The sequence below is a fragment of the Pogona vitticeps genome, chromosome 2 (assembly GCF_051106095.1).
Source record: "Pogona vitticeps strain Pit_001003342236 chromosome 2, PviZW2.1, whole genome shotgun sequence".
Lineage (NCBI taxonomy): Eukaryota > Metazoa > Chordata > Lepidosauria > Squamata > Agamidae > Pogona > Pogona vitticeps.
The window spans coordinates 291,434,329-291,448,972 of NC_135784.1; the positions used below are offsets into that span (position 1 = coordinate 291,434,329).

Consider the following 14,644-nt stretch of genomic DNA (forward strand, 5'->3'; position numbering starts at 1 on the left):
ATACGCCCATCACCTTATAAACCAGCAAATACGGTATGTATTTTCTGAGCAAATGATATAAAGAAAGTTCTTTGCAGTCCTCTTCCATTATATTGAGCTCTCTTCTTCAAATTCACCAAAGCTTGAAGTTTGTCATCACAAACCCTGTTTGGCCTTTACAAACTGCTGATCAAAACTTACCCATAGAAAGGGCCCGTCATCAGTTGTTTGTTGTCCATCTGATAAAGAATCCCAGTTGGTTGTTGTCCATCTGATAAAGAATGTGAAAAATGTTACTAGTTTTTGGTAATCAAGATAACAATGTACTTCATTTAATTGAAAAAAATATGAAAATATTTTATAATAGGAAATGAAATAAATGTAAATATCAAGAGGCCATGGATTCTTAGCATAGGAAGAATGCTAGCTTCAGAATTATCAAAAAATATCTCTACAGTCTATTGACATTACAAGTGGTTTTAAAAATACACAAAACATCTAAAAAAATGAGTACCAGGTACTTCAGAATGCTAGATAGCTCCCAGCAGTTGGGAGTTTGATTCCCATATTGTTCCTCCTTAACAGGGGTTGCTCAATGATCCATAGGATCTCTTTCAGTTTTGCAGCTGGATAATGATAATTATCCAGCTGCAAAACTGAGAGGGACCCTATGGATCACTGTAGATAAAATTTTCTTATTTTGGGGTGGTGGTGGTGGGGAAATGAATGTTTGCCTGATATTCCATGTAGTTTGAGTTATGCGTGCAAGACATTAATATTGATATAAAGTAACATACCTATATCTGTACAGTGAGTGTATTGTCCTGTATGTTTTGTGGCACTATTTTGTCCATGAATGATGGGTTGGATGCAGCCTTTATTCTGCCCAGTTCTGGACAAAAATTTCCTACTGGCAGCAGAAGGCTGAACAGTTTCCTCTCCTCAACAGTTCTGAAAGGTCCCACAGTCCTTTGGAGGCCAACATGGATTTCAGGAAGAGGAGGAGGCGTGGATTGACAAGGGGTGTGTCCACCTTCCTCCACTACCTTCTGCCTGCAGATTCCTCCACCCTCTGTAGGAAGCTTATGCTGGATTCAGTCTGATGTGTGGCTTGTTTTTCTGCCATACTGCTGGGTTAAATAGCTCACCCACACAGTTATAGTCAGTATGAACTTCAGACATCCCTGATGTAGCTTCCAAGGGTATCTTTCTGTTTATCTGCACCCTTCCTTAAAAGACTGAAGATTAATATTGTATATTTAAACTTTAGCAAGCATGCAGTCCGATCCGTGCTTTTTGATCTGCTTTTCTTTCTCCTCCTGCTCCTCCTTCCTCTTCCTCTTCTTCAGCATTGCTGTATGTCAGAAGTGATTAGACATCATATAATGACAACATAACTATAAACAGTTATACCTTCAAAAGAAACATGGTGTAAAATGTCAGTGTAACTGTAACATTTAGTTACATTGAATTATGGGAATGTGGCTTCACTGTATGGTGGAGGAAGAATATCATAAAGTCTAACGATTTGCTCCTGCTTTGCTTTATCATGTGCGTTGGTTGATGAAATGACAGGAGCAGCAAGGATTTTGTATCAGAGGCCAGCAATTTTTGTACTAATTAGATTATTCATGCTACTTCTTGCTTTGAGAAACAAAAACACAAATAATTTTTAAAATTTAATCATAGCTCAATATTTTTAGGGCCTTGCGACGATTACTAATCTCTTCTTGTGAGCCCTCTTAGCTTTCTCTGCTAAAGAGTGATAGGATAACAGTTTTCAAGTATTTGAAGAGCTGTTGCATGTAAGATGAAATAGAATTGTTTCCTGTAACTCTAGTGTCTAGAGGGCAGGACCTTAAGTAATAGATTCAAATTATGAGAAAGGAGATTTTGGCTTAACATTAGGCAGGATTTCTAGACAGTAAGAGCTGTTTGACAGGAAAATGGGCTACCTTGGGTGGGCAGGGTGGATTCTTCTTATGAGTTTTTAAGCAGAGGGGTTTAATGGCCACCTGGCAAGGATGTTTTAGAGGTAGACTTCTTTCTTTGGCAAGGGGTTGGACTCAATAACCCTTGGGTCCTTCCTGCTCTATACTTCTGTGATGCTCAGGTTCTATGATTCCAAGCCTACTATGGATATCAAGTACAGTGGTGCCTCGCATGACAACGTTAATTTGTTCTGAAAAAATCGCTGTCGAACGAAAACGTCGTCATGCGATTTTAAAAAGCCCATAGAAATGCATTAAAACCCAATTAATGCGTTCCTAGGGGCTTAAAACTCACCGTCCAGCGAACATTCTCCATAGCACGGCCATTTTCGCTGCCCGTGCAGCAAGGAATCCTTGCCAGAAAACAGCAGGCGGCCATGTTTTTCAGCAGGCGGCCACTTTGAAACCGCCGATCAGCTGGCCGAAAATCATCGCTTTGCGATAATCGGTTAGTGAAACAGGGCCGATCATCGCAAAGCGAAATTCCCCCATAGGGAACATCGTTTTGCGATCGCTTTTGCTTCCTTATTGCATCACTTATTACCTGATCCTATGACATGGTAGCAGTGCACCTCTTCCAATCATTTATAGCTTTTTTGATTTGTTTTTGTCATGATATTTCAGATTTCCCATAAAATTATTGAAGGAGGCAGGTTTGATGAGGGCGTGAGATGTTTATATTTTTCAGAAAAGGGCATAGGTTAAAAAAAAGATCTGAGAGTCCAAAACAGTCTCCATTCAAAGCACATGGAAAATATCTTTGTTCTAGCCAGTAAGTCCAATGTACATGCAAATCCTCCCATGTACTCACACATTTTAATGGGCATTTTTAATTCATTTGAAAACTTAGTGATACTGGACATTAGGGATCTTTTTAGACATCTAAATTTCTAGTCCAGCTTACTGGCAAAGGTGGTAATTGGTTCTTATTCACAAGGAAGCGTTATTTTCATATTTCCCTTTATGTAAGAGAAAAGTCAATTAATGTCATTTTCCATGCATTGCCATTACTACTATACAGTATTACAAAGGAGTCCAGTGTTTTATTCCCCACCCCTCCTCCAGCATAGCTTCTTCCTGTGTCATAAACATAATATTGTAACCCAGGGACGGGGACCTGAAGGCTTGGTTTGTTCCTTAATTGTCTAATTTTTTTCTCAACTTATTTCCAATGGCACTGTATATTGCTCTCTCCCACCCTTTCTTCACAGCAGTACTGTGAGTTAGGTCAGGCTGAGAGAAGGCCACCCAAATTCATTTTAGGGCTCCCCGAGGAGCTAAACTAACATCTGTCAAATCTATGCCCAAGCACTGTAACCAGTGCACTTCACTGGCTCTGGTGTCTTGAGATAATGTCTTCATGGCTGTGACTAAATTTGAGATCTGAAGACAAGTTTTGCAAAAGAAGTGCATGCAAAGAAACAATCTTGGCAGAACCAAGCAGTTTGCACCTTTTTCTTCACTCAGGAACCGGAGAGTGGTCAGTGGTATGGCCCTGTCCCCTAATGTTGTCCTGTCTGTTCAAGGTCTCGATGAGGGGAATCCAGGCCTCTACCCATTAAAAAAAACCCTTCTCTAATGTGAGGAAACAGGTGATTTGTGGGTGTGGAGGAACAACAACAGATATACACACAAAATAACCCCAGTTATCTGAAACGTAAGGAAATGAAACATTTTAACATTTTGCAATGTTTTGGTGCAAAAAAAGAATTATCAAGATTTTATCTGGGCTGTCTAGTTGCAAATATGTTTTAAATGGCAAGAGCAAGAAACCCGGAGTTCCCTGTGCAATGCGTGGTACTTGCGAACGTGCAGAAGTAATCTGGTTTCTGCTCTACAGAGTCAAGAACACGACTGTTTCCAGGCTGCAAAGGCACTTGTTTGGTTCATGCTAAATGCTTATTTACGGACAAAGAAAAATTTGGCTGCCGTCATGCCGGCAGCCTATGAGGGAATCTGGCTAAGCACAGAACTGTTAGCTGACTGGATACCTTCAGATATTTCAGACTGCACTGTTAATAGTACAGTCGTGCCTCACTTAACAATTACCCTTATAACGACAAATCCGTTTCACGACAATGTTTTTGTGATCGCAATTGTGACTGATTCCTCGCTTTTACAGGCACCAAAAATGGCCGCCCCTATGGAGGATCTTCGCTGGACTGTGAGTTATTCAGCCCATTGGAATGCATTGAACGGTTTTCAGTGCATTTCAATGGGCTTTTTTATTTCACTTTACGACGTTTTCGCTCTACAGTGATTTCACTGGAACGAATTAACGTCGTCAAGCGAGGCACCACTGTAATTGAATTTGTCCAAGCAGAAGCAGCAGTAGGTGCAGAAGCAGTGGCATGGGTGCCAAATGGAACACCTGCTTGGGCTTCCTTTGGGTCCAGGTTGGCGCTGGATGAACCCCTTCCTTGGCTGCTGGCTACCAGGCTGTCTTGAAGATCTTGTTAACATAGATAGCCTTGAACAACCTGGGATTAGATGATTGGAAAGGTCATTTCTCCGTTCATAGTTGTGTTAGACTGCTGTAGTCAATTGTGGAGATACTGCTTGTGACATTACATCTTATTGACTCCCATAGAACAGAGGCCCAGAAGAGAACATTCTGTTGCCCCTCTTCTCAGGAATCTCTCTCTTTGTGTTCCAGATTTCTTTTGAAAATACTTTATTTTTGTTCAGATGTTTTCTAATGTTTGCTGTAGGATACGGTTTTTCCTTTTTCTGGTTATTGACTTTGACTTTGAAAGGTGTTGCACTCAGGCTGTAGAAAGATCTTATCCAAGTGATAATTTAAGAAAGTTGGGTGTGCCTGTTCATTTGGATTCCAGTCTGGCCATAGTTAATTGTGATGAAAATTTCAGTCTTAAGCTTTCTTAATGGGAAGGAAGTCCCACTGAAACAAGTGAGAATTGCTTCCGAATAAATTATACATAGAGGCCTGGTGCATATCCTGTTGAAACTAATTTGGCTGGCTTTTATATTTAAATATGCTATGTTCAGCATTAACACAGCCCTGCAGCTTCCTTGGACCTTAGTTTTCTGGCAGGGTAGATTTGTTTTAAGTCAAACCGATTTTAATCACAATTTCAGTCACTGGTCAGTAAGCATTTTATTTTAAAAAATCTGATTTAAAAATTAAAAAACTTGGATTTTTTATTTAAATTGGATTTTTTTAAATAAAAGGCTTATTGAGTAGTGATTTAAATCATGGTTTAGATTGTGGTATCAATTGCTTTGATTTAAATTAAATTCACCCTGGTTCCTGCTATGCCTATATTCCTCATGAAAGCCAGGTAGCCCTCTTCCACAGGGACAGTTGTTAAATGTCTCCTCAAACCCATGGGGACCACATGATGAGAGGCCTCTAGAATGCCCTATCATTAACAGCCCTGCTCAGCTTTTGAAAACCCAAGGGTGTTGCTTTATTTATTGAGTCAACCCATCTTGTATTTGGTCTTCCTCTTTCCCTACTGCCTTCAACGTTTCCGTCCTTATTGGCTTTATCCAGCTAGCTCGTCTTGTCTTCTCATGATGTGTCCAAAGTACACCAGCCTCTGTTTTGTCATTTTTTTGCTTCCAAAGAGGGCTCAGGCTTTATCGATCTGGTACCTCCTTGTTTGTCTTTCTGATGGTCCCTGGTATTGGTTAAGTTCTCCTCTGATGTTTAGAGCTTAAACAGGGTCCATGGTCATCAGTTGTGTGGAACAGTACCACTGATGTACTCCATGACAGCTAGTCCAAAGGCCGTTCTCCAAGTGTGTCATGCACCACGGTAGGTGGATTGCTTAGCATGGATTGTGGAGATCTTGTACAGGGGTGCCTCGCTTAATGACGATAATCCGTTCCAGGAAAATCGCTGTTAAGCGAAAACATTGTAAAGCGAAATTAAAAAGCCCATTGAAACGCATTGAAAACCCCTCAGTGTGTTCCAGTGGGCTAAAAACTCACCATCCAGCGAAGATCCTCCATACGGCGGCCATTTTCGGTGCCTGTATAGTGAGGAATCCATCCCTAAGCACAGTGGGGAGCCATTTTAAGCACCCGGCAGCCATTTTGAAAACCCGACGATCAGCTGTTTTGATCGTCGTAAAGCGAAAATTGGTTCCCGAAGCAGGGAACAGATCATCGCTAAGCAAAATTCCCCCATTTAGACTATTGTTTTGCGATCACAATTGTGATCACAAAAACATTGTTGTAAAGCAGATTCGTTGTAATGCTGGACAATCGTTAAGCGGAGCATCACTGTTTTACATTTTATCATTTAATGAAATTAACATGAACAAGGAAGCACAGCCTAGGGTCAACGTCAACTAAAAATGTATACCACACAGGATAGAGAATTGATAAAATGTGGGGAACCAGTTCCAGAAGTAAGCTGGTGTGGGGGGATTTTAGTGGTTCTTTAAAAGAAAAAGTGTAGGTCATGATCAGAATGTCCACAGCTAATCTACTATAGAGGAAACATTGTAAAGATTTTAACAGCTGTTCTTAAGCCTGAACTAGGAGCTGATCACCACCTGAGAGGCTGCTGAAGCGAAGGGAGAAAGTGGAAGTAGTTTCTTTACATCCTTGCTATTTGTGATGCTTAAAGCCTCTACCCTTGCCATTGGTATGAACGGGCCCACGTCCTAGTCTGAAGCAGCAGCTCCTGAGTAGCTCCACTGAATTTTCTGAAAAGTGCACATAAATGCATTTTCTATGAGCAGTTATAAAATTGTTTCTCTTCATATTTTGCATGTGAAAATGTAACAATATTTCCTGTTTAGCCTGGAAGACAGCCTGCATTTGTTCACTATGCTGACTCTGAAAAATCCCAAAGAGCTTAATTTTTATCACAGCTGCAAGTTATGACTTTAATTGGCCATTTATTGTAACGATTTTATAGCTGTGCTTTTTTTGTTCCATATTTTCAGTAGCACGTCCAACACTGAATATTCTCTGTGTTTTGCCTTCTAGAAGGAAGAAAGATAAAGTTAATACCTCTGTTTCCTGTGGGTTTTTTGGGTTTTTCTTTAATTATTCAATGGCATGTTTCATAATCTAGCATGGTTTATATTTGTAAAACAGCAGTCAGTAAAAAAAACCTGTGGTTGTGCAATTTTATGCAAATTAAACTTTTTTTTTTTCAAATGGGAAAGTTGCCTTAAAATGCCTGGTTCTCGTTATTATAAAACCACATTATTCATTTGGGTATTTTCATGTAGTATCCAACAAACATAGTTAACTTTAAGATGGTGCTGTATTAAATCAGTATTTATATACCCACTAAAGGGTATATAAGACTGTTGGATGAGATGCCTTTATATAGTATTAGAGGTGGGGCATGCTGTGGTAGTTATACTTTTCTGTTACCACATTTTGAAGAGTGATATTTAGCCAAAGTCTTTGTTTAACAGTACAGATGGAAGTTAACAGAGCTTCAGAAGTTGAAGAATGATGCATATTTGTGCTGTCTGCTGGGTATCGGATTCTTTTCAGTGCTTTAGAGAGAGCTTCTCAACTTTGGGTCCCCAGATATTTTTGCTTCAACTCCCAGATGTTCTGGCCAGCATAGCTAGTGGTGAGGTCTTCTGGGAGTTTTAGTCCAAGAACATCTGAGGACTCAAGGTTGGGAATCATTGCTTTAGCAGTTAGTCTCAATGTGGGAAAAATTAGTACAGTACTCATCAGTGGCTCAAAGTGTTTGGATCTGACAGCTCTTGCCACATGTTGTGCCTGCATCTAAATTTTTCTGAGGTTAGAATCGTATGATAATCTTTTCCCATTTGTCTCCTTGTGTAGCTTTCCTCTGCATGTTTTTTTTTTTTGGGATAATATGAATAAATAGAACAAGACTGACACAGAAATGACTTTCCCCCTGACTGAACGCCCTTGTTTGTTCATTGCTGCAACTGTTTCTTAACGAACACCTGGAAGTCTCAGTGGTGTGGAAGCCTATCTGTGAAGAGTTGTTTACATGGGGGGGCCCTTCCCCTGCCCACCGTGTGGGTGTCGGGATGGGATCAGCATCATGTCTGGGTGCAGGTCCAGCATTGTGGCCTGCTCCTGGTTATTACTTGGGTCCCTTTTATAAGACAATTGTGTGAAAGGGACTCTAGTTGAGCTGTGGACTATAATTACCTTCTCTGCACAAACCATGATGGAAATGCCACCTTGTTTACCTCTGATTTTGTCTGGTTTTGGAAGCTAAGCAGGGTCAGGCCTGGTATTGAATGGGAGACCACCAGGTAAAACGAAGGGTCTCTAGGTAGGTCTAGGAAGGACTTTTGTCTCAAACTCTGAAGAGCTGCTGCCAATCAGAGTTGGTAATGCTGGACTAGATGGACCAGTAGTCTTGACACAGGTTTCTATGTTTTCAGTACACATTTCACACATTGGGCTTATTAGAATTTTAAAAATCTACCAGGAAACCTTTTGATTTGTTTGGTTCCTTCCAGTCGCATGACATGCAGTGAGCTCATGTAGCTCAGATTTTGATTTGCTTGATTGAATACTGATCACCAAAGTAAGCCCTGCTTAGAGAATTGTATATATTCTGCGGTTTATTTGATTATGACAAAATCAGTTTATATTATAACATTTTAAAGACTGTGTTATATTGGCTTTCAGTAGGTGACTTGTAGCGAGTAATGAAAAAATACAGTACACAGGGAAATTTAAGGGTTGTTTTTCCGTTACTGAATCCCAGCCAGCATGGGGACTGGCTTTGCTTCTTGACATAGTGCAAAAAGTAACTTCAGCAAAATTTAAGAAGTTTGAATTTCCAAGAAACAGACACCTAATTCCTGGCATCGGCAGCAATACAAATTACAGTTACTAGATACATGTTTTAGGAGCTTACAGGGTATCCAAAATTGAAACTTCCACTAGGATCTACTACCCCCGCTCAGTTTTTGTGAGATAAGAAGCTCAAAATAGATAGCCTTTCATATCTTGTGGAGTGACGAGGGCATAAGTTAAGGTTAGTATTTGTAAGGCATAAATATCACTGTGGTCAAAGTCATCTTCACGCTTAAAACATGGAAAAATCTACTAAGACCTTATTACTGTTCAATCTGCAGGTATCGGAAGGCTGTTCAAAAATGGGATGAAGCACTTCAGTTAACTCCAGAAGATGCTACCCTCTATGAGATGAAATCACAGGTATGTGTAACAGTGCCTTGGGAGCATAAAAACCTTGTTTTGCCTGTAGACAAGATGTGGTACAGGTAGCTGTGAAAGAAATCCAGCACTTAAACGATGATAAAATTCAAGGAACACACAACATAATATTGTCATAACATAGCCAGTAAAGGCAGCAGAATAGAAAAATCTTTAAATGGCTACATGTCTGGTCTGTTTGCACCTGTAACATTTCCTCCATCCATAGCTACTATGGCACAGCACGAACATGACCAACATACTGTTTGTTGCTTTAGACTAGATATAGGCAGTGTGGCTCATAGGCCACATGTGGCCCCAGGTAATTTTTTGTGCTCTTCTGTGATGGGAGAAAACCCTTTTAAAAAAGTAGAATAGCATAAAATAACATTTTACTTAACATTAAGAAAATAACATTCATTTTATTTTTAAAAAAATTTTTTTACCCCTCCCATCTAGTGGCTACTACTCTCAGCATCTAACTGCCAAATATCAACATCAACCTAACATAACATAATGTAAAATTCATTAATAGGCATGAATTAAAACAGAAGCAGAAAGGAAGCCCTCCCTAAGCCTAACTATATTTAAAATCCTAAACTAATATAAAAGATGGTAGCAAAATCAAATCAATTAACCTATATGAACAGTGGGTCATCAGTAATTAAAGGAGATAAAATTAAGCAGGGCTAAGACTGCAGATAGCCTGGGTAAAAATCCACATAGTTATGTGGTTTGTTTGTTTTGGTTTTGCTCCTGTAAGCCTTTAGGAGCAGCAGTTCGTAATTAAAAAGACTCCCCCATTCACTTCTTTTCCTAATCAAAACGAAGTAAACATCCAGGCATTTCTAGTTGGGATTTTTTAAAATTTAAAACAATATTTTCTTGCATTTCTGAGGCTGATCCACCACTTCATGGGTGCTACCATTGAAAACATGACCTCCAGGCATGACAGAATTGACCACCTCTACTTTGGACTTCAGAACAGTGGGAATTGGGGACGAGGAACCATTATGAGTGATCATTTCCAGGAGTGAAAATTGATTTCGGCCAAAGTCTCTATCTGGCACTGTAGTCAACAGCCTGTTCTCTGATATCAGACGCGCAGATATGGCTCCAATCCAATCCACAGAGGATTGTGGAGTAAGGGAGAATTGGCTCTAAGTCTAAAGTCATTCTCCTGCCACATGTTCTACAAGCTCAAGACACCGGCTAATTGAAATGGTTTAGCAGGATTGTTGTATTCAAATTTATGCTCCTTGAACATGGTTTGAAGATCTCCCTGCCCCCCACAAGTCTTAAGCTCTGTCTATAAATGACTTAGTAGATAATCGTTCTGAAGTCTTTATATAAATGTGCACAATAAAATGTACATTTTATCATACATCCAGTTTTCTCTGGGTGGGAGTATGCTTGTTGGTTAGCCTGCCAACAGTGATTGTAAGCAGTTGTAGTACAGTGGTGCCTCGCTAGACAGTTACCCCGCATGATAGTTTTTTCGCTCGACATTGACTTTTTGTGATCGCTATAGCGATTTGCAAGACAGTGATTCCTATGGGGGAATTTCACTGGACAATGTTTGGTTCCTGCTTTGCAAACTGATTTTCACTAGACAACGATTTTGACAGCTCCCTCTGCATTCGCAAAGCGGGTGTTTTCGGGACCTAAGCTTCGCAAGACAGCTATTTAAACAGCTGATTGGCGGTTCGCAAAGCGGCTTTCCTTTGCCCATTCTTCACTAGACAACGACGATTCTTCCCCACTGGAATGCATTAAACAGGTTTCAATGCATTCCAATGGGGAAATGCTTTTCGCTAGACGGTGATTTCGCTAAACAGCTATTTCAGTGGAACGGATTATTATCGTCTAGCGAGGCACCACTGTATTTTGGAGTAGCATATGAATCTGATTGGGATATTTTTTTTCCTATGCCATGTGTAGCAAGAGTATTAATTACTTCTGGCAAAGATGACATTGTCTGATTATTGGGTGAAAGAGTAGATAAACACCAAATGTGTCAAAGGCTGTACCAGTATCATGTAAGGTATGACCCAAAGGCAAAGGTGAACAATCAGCAGAGATTTTGTACTTACACCTAGTGCTGCTGCTTTCTAATTCAGACTGTAATGTTTCAGAGGACATTTCTTATCTCATTGTTCTTATCTAGGCAATATAGGAACAAAACCTGGAAGAATCTCTCTACATTACATTTTTACAACCACAGTATCCGGTCATTGTTTCTACTACCTAAGGTCACATGGGGAGAATTTACACTTACTAGTGGCTTATGTGGGGGGATTTTCCAGATTGCTGCCATATGATTTTCCACTGCTGAACCTGTGTAACTTTCCTACGGAAGTTCACTTTGAATGAGACAAGCAAATAGAATGATCCTGGTATGGAAATGATTTCACTGGCTCAGTGAAGTTGCTGTCAGAGATGAGCATGTCTGATGTGCATAATCTGGTACCTCTGGAGAGATCAGCATTTTTGTAACAAGTGTAAGTGGATCTACCATGGTCTTGAAGATACATAATTGGAAAGCTGAGCACATCTAAGATAAATGACACATAATATGTGTAAAATTAGGAGTGTGATGTCACCCAGTATTAGGGCTTGTATGATTCTGATGAGATACAAGTGCTCTCTGGAATCAAAATCTTCATTCTAATGATGCCCTCTAGAACCAGAAGGTTTTGGTGATCTGCTAGGCTTTCAGAAATGGAATGGCCAAGAAATGTAATCAGGATCAAAGCCAATTTTTCTGCATAAATGTGTGATAAAACCCTGTAAAAATACTTACAAAATGTAACATTGCCAACTAACTGGTTGCAGAGGTTACTTTCATTTCAGCTATTTGAAATTTTGCATTATAAATAAGCTGGTTTAAGGCTTGCTCCTTATTTCTCACCTTTCCCCTTTAGGTCCTCATGTCCTTGCATGAAATCTTCCCTGCTGTGCATGCTGCAGAAATGGCTGTCCAAAGAGATCCCCGTTCTTGGGAGGCTTGGCAGACACTGGGACGTGCCCAGCTTGGTTTAGGAGAAATCACCCTGGTAAGTTCAAAAGGCAAAGCCAAGCCAAGCCAAAACCTATAGCCAGTGTAGCCATATGTCAAAAGTGTTTCTCAACCAATTCAGTCTTGTAAAAACAATATGGTATGTAGAAAATTAAGGAATCTGTTCTCTACTGGTTATTTCTATCATGGATTATTCAGCTAACGATCAAGATGAGCTTAGTTCAGCTGATGCTCTCAAAATGCTGCAGCTTTTACGGTATGTGAAATTATCTTTAAGCTTCCTTAAATGAGATGTTCACATGCATCTCTTTGCTCCTATGGAAACCATTTATTTCTCTCTCTTTTATAAGGGAACATTCAGATGTGTTGCATTGACTGTTCCAGATGGGTATCTTCATTAATCAGTGGAGAGGATTCATAATATTTTCCATGAAACACAGTGTCTTTCTTCATGTTTTTCCCCTTGTGAATCACTAGAAGCTTTGGAGGATTGTACTTGGCTTTCCAAACATGCTTTTAAAAACATGGGCAAGTCCCAGGGTCTTCTTCTGATTCCTTATCTGTTTGGGAATGAATCAGAAATGATCCACTCAGTTTCACGGAAACGCTTTCCTTCAGGGTAACTTGTATGTTAATGAAATAGTTTTGTTTTGTTCTGAATTACATCTGCTTCTGATATCAGGTGGGAAGAACAAAGAAGGTTTCCATCTTTTCAGCATCATAGAAATTATCTGGAATCAAAGTGCTTGCTCAGAATAAATCAGATCTTTTCTTGTTCTTGGAATTGATAGTGATCAGCCACCTTGACTTTTCCATGTCGTTTTTTCCAGGCCTCATTAGAGATGTTTTTGTTTGTGGGCCGGCAACCCAGGACAGAACAAAACAAGATGTAGAGTCTCTGCTTTTATTTGTATTGGCTTTGCTGTAAAGAATTGAAGAATGTGGTAAAGAAGTGAGGACTAAAACAGAAAGGCAGCATAAAGCAAGAAGTGGAGCACCATCTACAAACCCAATAAAAATTCAGCCCCTTAGTACGAGAGGCCTCACTGTGAGGCCTCTCATACTACATATTGCAGGATTTTCATTTTCCCATAACATCCAATATTTCACATATGGAAGTGGGCATAAACCTCACAGTTGTTGCCCAATTAGAGCAGAAGAACATAAGGAGCCATGCTAAATCAAAACAGAGGCCAACCATATATTTATGACAGTGGTTCTCAACCTTTTGGTCTTCCACCTGTTTTGGACTTTATCTCCAAGAAATGTCATTAGATAGCTCCATGTTGCTCTTGAGCAACATCTTTAGCCTCTTATTTCCCCATCTTCCACTTGCTCCTTGACTTGATTCTGTAGGCCAGGAATGATCAAGCTGGGGGAAGGGGGTGCTTAGGAGCCAAATTAGTGCCCCCAGTCCTCTCCCTAGGCTGCATGGAACTTCCAAATGCCTCTTCTTAGTCATGTAAAAAAAATCCAAACAGGAAGTACCTGGCTGAAGACATTTGGTGATTTGCTTTTATTTTTGCCTTCTTAAAAACTTTTTGGGGAGGTGGGGTACCCTTAAGACAAACTCTTAAGACCCAGGAAGATTGCTTGTACTCCTAGAGGCCTCCAGGAGCAAAAAAAACCCCCACAAGTTTGGATTTTTTTAAAAAAAACAATCCTCCCCCTCTTTTTTTTAATGGTATCATCTTGGGACCCAGTTCCAAAAATTCTCCTGAGGACCACATGCCGTCTGTGTGATGCACTTTGCCACCGCCCCCTCTGCTTCAGACCCCAGCATCTGTGCCCATGTCCTCCACTCTAAATAGCATCATCGCTTTAGCTCTATGTGTGTCATTATATCCACAGAAATCCATTGCCATGTAACCTGTATTTGATTGATGATCCCTTTTTTGCCACACCGCCTGCCCAAAGTGTGTTTGCTATACAGCAGAGCCGAGCCTGGGAAAGTGATGTTCTAGGATTACAACTCTTGGACATCTTTACTGGCCATGCTGGCTGGGGGAGGCTGAGATTGCAGCCCAAGAAATAAGTTCCAAGCTGTGGGCGATTACAGTCACACCTTTTTCAACTTAAGACACCCATCAGCTGTGGAAACTGGTTGCTGTTATGTGCTGTCACGTTGCTTTTGACCTTGGGTGAACCTACAAATGAACAATCTCTGAAATGGCCTGTTTTCAGGAGCCTTGCACAGCTCCTGCAGACTCAAACCTTTGCGTTATTTTAGGAACCAAATCCATCCTATATTTGGTCATCTTCTTTTCCTGCTGCTTTTCTCCTGTTCCAGCATTGTTATCTTTTCTAGAGAATCCTGCCTTCTCATTGTGTGCCCAAAGTAGGTGACCCTCACTTAAAACATTTTTGTCTCCAGAGTGAGGTTCCCTCTAAGCTGGCTGCGTGCACACGCGTGCCTCTGCCTTCCTGCATGCAGCTGTCTTCCTCCTCTATGCAGTGATTGAATTAGGGTATGATTGCGATGGAACCCTGCGCTCACAGAAGGGGC

General features: G+C 40.4%; 1 protein-coding gene and 1 long non-coding RNA gene across 9 annotated transcripts in view; both read left to right on the plus strand.

The window, feature by feature from the left end:
- TTC33 (tetratricopeptide repeat domain 33) overlaps nucleotides 1-14,644 on the plus strand; it is a 48,025-nt gene that overhangs the window by 23,025 nt on the left and 10,356 nt on the right. For all 8 annotated transcript variants that reach the window (XM_072992799.2, XM_020783640.3, XM_020783639.3 and 5 more), the window contains exons 3-4: nucleotides 9,041-9,122; nucleotides 12,044-12,175. In XM_072992799.2, the coding sequence (XP_072848900.2) occupies nucleotides 9,041-9,122; nucleotides 12,044-12,175 (214 nt within the window). The remainder of the gene's footprint in view (nucleotides 1-9,040; nucleotides 9,123-12,043; nucleotides 12,176-14,644) is intronic.
- Nucleotides 1-14,644, plus strand: part of LOC144586361 (uncharacterized) — a 140,440-nt gene that overhangs the window by 21,628 nt on the left and 104,168 nt on the right. The gene's annotated exons all lie outside the window — the stretch shown is intronic.